Genomic DNA, 7,360 nt, shown 5'->3' with positions numbered 1-7,360 from the left:
TTTGTGATATAGTTAATGGACAAGGAGAATGGAGAAGGAACGAAGGGCAAAGAAACTGTATTAGAAGATATAGAAAAGTGAATAGAAGTAACTTATTAATAGCTTATCTGTTCGCTCATCTGTTATTAGGTTTTTTTAAATGAGTTACAGAGTTGAAATAAGAAAAAAAATGGCTTTACTATATTTTTGGAGGGACAAAGAAGCGAAATAACAAAAAGAATAATCGTAAAAAGATTTCGTTAGAGAATTAAATTACCTGTCGCTGGTGTCCGGATGCGTTACTGAAGGAGACAAAATTATGGAAATTGTGACTTTGTGATGTAGTTAATGAACAAAGCTAATGGGGAAATTTTGTAAGGCTCTATATTAGGGAGTTTAAAAACGCTTGTCAATTGCTGTCTGTCCTTTAAATGTGTTACGGAGAAATAAAAGACTGGAAATTGATACGTTTTTTGTGTAGTTTTTTGGACAAGAGAAGGGAAAAAAGGAAAAAGAACTGTATTAGATCATTTAAAAAGGTGTATTGAAGTTATATGTTACAGATAAAGAAAAGGCTGAAAATTGATACGTTTTTTATGTGTGTAGTTTTTTGAACAAGAGAAGGAAAGAAAGCAAAAAGAACTGTATTAGATCATTTAAAAAGGTGTATTGAAGTTATATGTTACAGATAAAGAAAAGGATGTAAATAGATACGTTTTTTGTGTAGTTTTTTGGACAAGAGAAGGAAAAAAAAGCAAAAATAACTATATTAGATCATTCAAAAAGGCGTATTGAAGTTATGCTTTGGTGTATCTGTAATTTTACTTATATATTTACCTGTTAGAATGATTTTTTAATGAGTTACACCATTAAAATAGAAGAAAAAGGTAATATATGTTTGGGGGATATGGAAGCAATTAAAAAGCAAATTGAATTCTCATAAAAAAAAATCACTAGAAAATTTAGAAGTGTTTTAGAGTAATAATTAATATTTCCTGTTGAATGCAGCTTAATGGGAACACGATGGAGATAACGAGGCTTTAGATACAGTTTTTGAACAAGGAACCGAATGAGAGCAATGAGGAAATTTGTATGATGTTAAAACGATGAAAATAACGAGGCTTTGAATACAGTTTTTGGACACGGGACAGAATGAAAGCAAGGAATAAATATGTATGATGATAAAACGATGGAAATAACGAGACTTTAGATACAGTTTTTGAACAAGGAACCGAATGAGAGCAATGAGGAAATTTGTATGATGATAAAACGATGGAAATAACAAGGCTTTTAATACAGTTTTTGGACACGGGACAGAATGAAAGCAATGAGGAAATTTGTATGATGATAAAACGATGGAAATAACAAGGCTTTTAATACAGTTTTTGGACACGGGACAGAATGAAAGCAATGAGGAAATTTGTATGATGTTAAAACGATGGAAATAACAAGGCTTTTAATACAGTTTTTGGACACGGGACAGAATGAAAGCAAAGAGGAAATTTGTATGATGATAAAACGATGGAAATAACAAGGCTTTTAATACAGTTTTTGGACACGGGACAGAATGAAAGCAAAGAGGAAATTTGTATGATGTTAAAACGATGAGGATAACGAGGCTTTGAATACAGTTTTTGGACACGGGACAGAATGAAAGCAAAGAATAAATTTGTATGATGATAAAACGATGGAAATAACGAGACTTTAGATACAGTTTTTGGACACGGGACAGAATGAAAGCAAAGAGGAAATTTGTATGATGATAAAACGATGGAAATAACGAGGATTTTAATAGTTTTTGGACACGGGACAGAATGAAAGCAAAGAGGAAATTTGTATGATGATAAAACGATGGAAATAACGAGGATTTTAATAGTTTTTGGACACGGGACAGAATGAAAGCAAAGAGGAAATTTGTATGATGATAAAACGATGGAAATAACGAGGCTTTTAATACAGTTTTTGGACACGGGACAGAATGAAAGCAAAGAGGAAATTTGTATGATGTTAAAACGATGAGGATAACGAGGCTTTGAATACAGTTTTTGGACACGGGACAGAATGAAAGCAAAGAATAAATTTGTATGATGATAAAACGATGGAAATAACGAGACTTTAGATACAGTTTTTGGACACGGGACAGAATGAAAGCCAAGTGGAAAACCCCCCCCCTCCCCCCCCCCCCCCAAACCTTTATCTACGAAATTTATAGAAGCGTGATAGAGTAAGGTTTTTCTTCTTTTTTTGCGTGTTATCTGTTCCGTATCGTGATTTATAAGTGCGCTGTGAGGTGCGAGCAACAAAAAAGAAAAAGGAAAGTTCGTAATGTTCTCGCTTGGGGTAGACTAAAGCTGTTGTTATTATTATTATTATTATTATTATTATTATTATTATTATTATTATTATTATTATTATTATTATTATTATTATTATTATTATTATTATTACTGATGAGCAGACACGGATAGGATTAACACAAGACAGTGATAATAAAATAAGCAGAATAATACAAAAAAAGGAACAAAAAACAAAAAAAAATATATAGTAATTGTAGAGTAAAAATAATGACAAATAATAATGACAAAAAAAATAATGACAAAAACAAAATAATAGTGACAAAAATAAAATAATAATGACAAAAACAAAATAACAATGACAAAAACAAAATAATAATGACAAAAACAAAATAACAATGACAAAAACAAAATAATAGTGACAAAAACAAAATAACAATGACAAAAACAAAATAATAATGACAAAAACAAAATAACAATGACAAAAACAAAATAACAATGACAAAAACAAAATGAAATAAAGACAATACCAGGAAAATAAAAATCTGAAAGGAAAGGACAAAAAATAAATAAAAGAAAGTAATATAGTGACTGAGAGAGTGGCTAACCTTTTTTTCTTGGGTGTTATTAAAGGAAAAAAAGGCAAACTTAAAAAAAAGAGAGACTATGATTCGGACACACACTAAATGAACTGAGAGAGAGAGAGAGAGAAAGAGACACAGAGAGAGAGAGAGAGAGGACGCAGAAAATGGATGATGATGGTGGTGGATAGAGAGGAGAAGCGAAGTGAAGGAATGGGAGAAAGATGAAAGGAAAATGTAGATAAAAGAAAGAAAAATGGATGTATTAAAAACAGAAAAGAAATCTACCCAAAACAAGTGAGAATGTTTAAAGAAGGAACGATTTAAACAAACACCGTAAAGAACAAACACTACAAACAAGACCACCGGTGCAAACAAACGTAAACAAACACCAGAAAACAAAGAAAAACAAGAAAAATAAGCCAGTTTTTCACATCCATCAAATTCTGGAACGTGGTAATTTTAATGCAACGATAGATACCAAGCCACCGACCCAACCCATGCCTCCTCCACCACCACCACCACCACCCCCCACCCACGCCCCCTAGACTGCCCCCCTACTCCCCCCACCCTCCCCCCATGGCCCTTCACGCCCTCTCCGGCCTACGCGACACCATGGCCCAGGTACAGTAAAGAAAACGGGGAATGGGGAGTAGAAGAAAATGGGAAAGGGTTGGATATGTTTGTGTGTGAGTTTGTGTGTTTGAGTTGTAATATATGTTTTCTTTTTTCTTTTTTCTTTCTTCTTTTTGTCTGAATTTTCTTTCTTTCTTTCTTCCTTTTTTTCTTTATTTCCTTCTTTCTTTCCTTCTCCACTTCCTTATTTCGTTCGTTTACGCTTTCTTCTCTTTCCTTTACATTTTTTCTTTTTTCTTTTGTTCTCCTCCTCCACCTCCTCCTCCTCCTCCTCCTCCTCCTCCTCCTCCTCCTCATCTTCTTCCTTCTTTCACACCTCATTCTAAAAAGCCAACGATCTGTAGCGTAGTCAAGAACAATCAGAGAGAGAGAGAGAGAGAGAGAGAGAGAGAGTGGCTGTGGTGTCCAATTGTGGTTAGCCAACAATCCGCTGTGGTGATAGTGGTAATAGTAATGGTAGTAGTAGTAGTAGTAGTAGTAGTAGTAGTAGTTGTAGTAGTAGTAGTAGTAGTAGTAAGTGAGAGATGTAGATTATTATAGAAGGAACTAATAAAAAGGTAAAGGAAGAAGGAAGATAAAGAGGAGGAGGAGGAGGAGGAGGAGGAGGAGGAGATGACCTTACATTTGTTTACCTGTAATTCTTTTTTCCACTAATTAACTCCGTGGCTGCTCAGGTGTGAAGAAGAAAACAATAACAACAACAACAACAACTACTACTACTACTACTACTACTACTACTACTACTACTACAAAAAAGAAAAAAAGAAAAACATTCTTCTCCTCTTTCCTCCCCATCCGTTCTATTCCTCCTCCTCCTCCTCCTCCTCCTCCTCTTCCTCCTCCTCCTCCTCCTCCTCCTCCTCCTCCTCCTCCTCTATTTCATCTCCTCCTTTTCCTCCTCCTTCTCTTCTCCATCCATACGTGACATTGGTAGAGAGAGAGAGAGAGAGAGAGAGAGAGAGAGAATCAACCCATCATAAAGGAACAGTTAGTGAGCAATAAAACACTCATAATCTCTCTCTCTCTCTCTCTCTCTCTCTCTCTCTCTCCGTTTTCTATGCTCGTTTAGGCTTGTTTCCCGTTTTTCTTTTGTCTCGTTGCGCCAATTTCCCGTTTTCTACGCTTGTTAGACCCATTTTCCGTTTTCTTTTGTTGCGGGGTTGCTTCAGTGCTTGTCTTTTTTTTCTTTTTTCTTGTCTTTACGCCATACGCTTTCTCTCTCTCTCTCTCTCTCTCTCTCTCTCTCTCTCTCTCTCTCTCTCTCTCTCTCTCTCTCTCTCTCTCTCTCTCTCTCTCTCTCTCTCTGTGTGTGTGTATTTTTGTTAGTGTGTGTGTGTGTGTGTGTGTGTGTGTGTGTGTGTGTGTGTGTGTGTGTGTGTGTGTTGTTGGTGTAGTAATACTTGTAGGAGGAGAAGGAAGAGGAGGAGGAGGAGGAGGAGGAGGAGGAGGAGGAAAAGAAAGAAGGAAAAGGGAACCATGAAAGGAAATACAAGAAATAAGATAAATGAATAAATAAATAAATAAGATAAATAAATAATATGAATAAGAAATAAATAAATAAGATAATAGAAATAAATAAGATAAATAAATAAAGATAAATGGATAAATGGATGAATAAAAATTAATAAAAAAATAAACAAAAGAAATCATGAAGCATTTTAAAAGGAGAATAGTAGTAGTAGTAAAAGTAGTAGTAGTAGTAGTAGTAGTAGTAGTAGTAGTAGTAGCAACACTTACTGTAGAGAATGTAGTTACTCACACTTTCCCTCAAACACCTGTCACGAAATTATAGCTAGAGAGACTGTACCACCTGGCGAGAGAGAGAGAGAGAGAGAGAGAGATGCAAACTGTCACGAAGGAAATGAAAAAAAGAAACTGCTATTGCAACTACTACTACTACTACTACTATTACTATTACTGCTGCCGCTAAATCCCTCAAGTCATTCCTTTGTATATAATTTAGAAAAGCCGGTTTTTGTGCAACTCTGTGACTGTGTGTGTGTGTGTGTGTGTGTGCGTTTGGTCCCTACATTCCGTACTTACTTCACTCTCTTCCTCTTCCGGTCTCTCTCTCTCTCTCTCTCTCTCTCTCTCTCTCTCTCTCTCTCTCTCTCTCTCTCTCTCTCTCTCTCTCTCTCTCTCTCTCTCTCTCTCTTTTCCTCCTTTTTTTTTCTTTATTTTCTTCATATCTTCTTCCTTCCTCTTCTCCTCCTCGTCCATCATTATCCCACCTCCTCCTCCTCCTCCTCCTCCTCCTCCTCCTCCTCCTCCTCCTCCTCCTTCTTCGCTTCCGGGGAGGAAACTTGTACCTCCCGGAACCTCCACAGGGTGTCCTGAAGAGAGAGAGAGAGAGAGATTAAAAGTGCTTGTTGAGGTTTCTGAAATATGTAGTTTTGTTGTTGTTTTCTCTGCGGTTCTATATTTTTTTTTCTTTTCTCTTTCTCTCTCTTTCACTTCCTTTCCCTCCTCCTCTTCCTCCTCCTCCTCCTCCTCCTCCTCCTCCTCCTCCTCCTCTTCCTCCTCCTCCTCTGGTCCAGTTCATCGTTTCCTTCGCATTATTATTTTTTTCTTCTGTGTGTGTGTGTGTGTGTGTGTGTGTGTGTGTGTGTGTGTGTGTGTGTGTGTGTGTGTGTGTGTGATAGTTCAAGGCAGCTGATTGGTCCTTGGCGTGGGTGAATCGAGGGCAAGACGTGTTGTGATTGGCTGTTCGGACGTGTGTGTGTGTGTGTGTGTGTGTGTGTGTGTGTGTGTGTGTTTGGTATTGTTCCGGGAATGTTGTGTTTATGCAGCTGCTCTCTCTCTCTCTCTCTCTCTCTCTCTCTCTCTCTCTCTCTCTCTCTCTCTCTCTCTCTCTCTCTCTCTCTCTCTCTCTCTCTCTCTCTCTCTCTCTCTCTCATTTTTGTGGTTATACGTGAGAGAGGAAGAGCGGGGAAGGGACGGGAGGGAAGGAGGAAGGAGGGAAAAAAATGAAGAGGAAGAAGAAACGGGGAGGGAAGAGAGAGAAAAAAAAGTAGAAAGAAAGGAGGGAGAGGGAAGGAAGGAAGGAAGGAAACTGTGAAAATAAGTAACGTGAGAAAGAGGGAAGGAAAAGGGAAGAGAAAGAGAAGGAAGAAAGTGGAAGAAGGAGAGGAGAGATGAAGGAAGGAAAGAGAGGATGAAGAAGGAATAAGAGATAACGAAAGAGATGGATAGTGAGGGAAAGAGATAGAAGGAAGGAGGTGAAGGAGAGAAGAGGACACAGAGAATGAAGGAAAAGAAGGGAAGGAAAGGGGAGATGAAATGGGGAACAGAATAAGGTGAAGGAAAAGAAGAGGAAGGGAAGGAAAAGAGAAAAATAAAGTGAATTGGAAAGGAAGGAAAGGGAAGTGTCGGAAGGAAGGGAAGGGAAGGAAAAGAAGAAGAAGGGAAAAGAGAAAAAAGTGAATAGGAAAGGAAAGAGAGAGAACTGTGGGATGGAAGAGAAGGGAAGGAAAAGAACAGGAAGGGAAAGGAAAGAGGAAAAATGTGAATTGGAATGAAAAAGAGGGAAGTGTGGGATGGAAGGGAAGGGAAGGAAAAGAACAGGAAGGGAAGGAAAAGAAGAGGAAGGGAAGGAAAAGAAAAGGAAGGGAAGGAAAAGAGAAAAATAAAGTGAATTGGAATGAAAAAGAGGAAAGTGTGGGATGGAAGGGAAGGGAAGGAAAAGAACAGGAAGGGAAGGAAAAGAAGACGAAGGGAAGGAAAAGAGAAGGAAGGGAAGGAAAAGAGAAAAAACAGTGAACAGGAAAGGAAAGAGAGGAAAGTGTGGGATGAAAGGGAAGGGAAGGAAAAGAGGAAAAAGAGGAAAGTATGGGATGGAAGGGAAGGGGAGGAAAAGAACAGGAAAGGGAA

The 7,360-nt window shown here is 37.7% G+C and overlaps 1 protein-coding gene across 2 annotated transcripts in view; it reads left to right on the top strand.

Moving 5' to 3' along the window:
* Nucleotides 1-2,911: 2,911 nt before the first annotated feature.
* The window catches only part of LOC126986207 (disheveled-associated activator of morphogenesis 2-like), a 78,654-nt gene continuing 74,205 nt past the window's right edge, over nucleotides 2,912-7,360 (top strand). For both annotated transcript variants that reach the window (XM_050842180.1, XM_050842181.1), the window contains exon 1: nucleotides 2,912-3,478. In XM_050842180.1, the coding sequence (XP_050698137.1) occupies nucleotides 3,434-3,478 (45 nt within the window). In that variant the 5' untranslated portion in view covers nucleotides 2,912-3,433. The remainder of the gene's footprint in view (nucleotides 3,479-7,360) is intronic.

Source organism: Eriocheir sinensis, chromosome 61, assembly GCF_024679095.1.
Source record: "Eriocheir sinensis breed Jianghai 21 chromosome 61, ASM2467909v1, whole genome shotgun sequence".
Classification (NCBI taxonomy): Eukaryota; Metazoa; Arthropoda; class Malacostraca; order Decapoda; family Varunidae; genus Eriocheir; species Eriocheir sinensis.
Note: the sequence above shows the minus strand (reverse complement) of the source record. Positions and strands in the feature narration are given on the sequence as shown.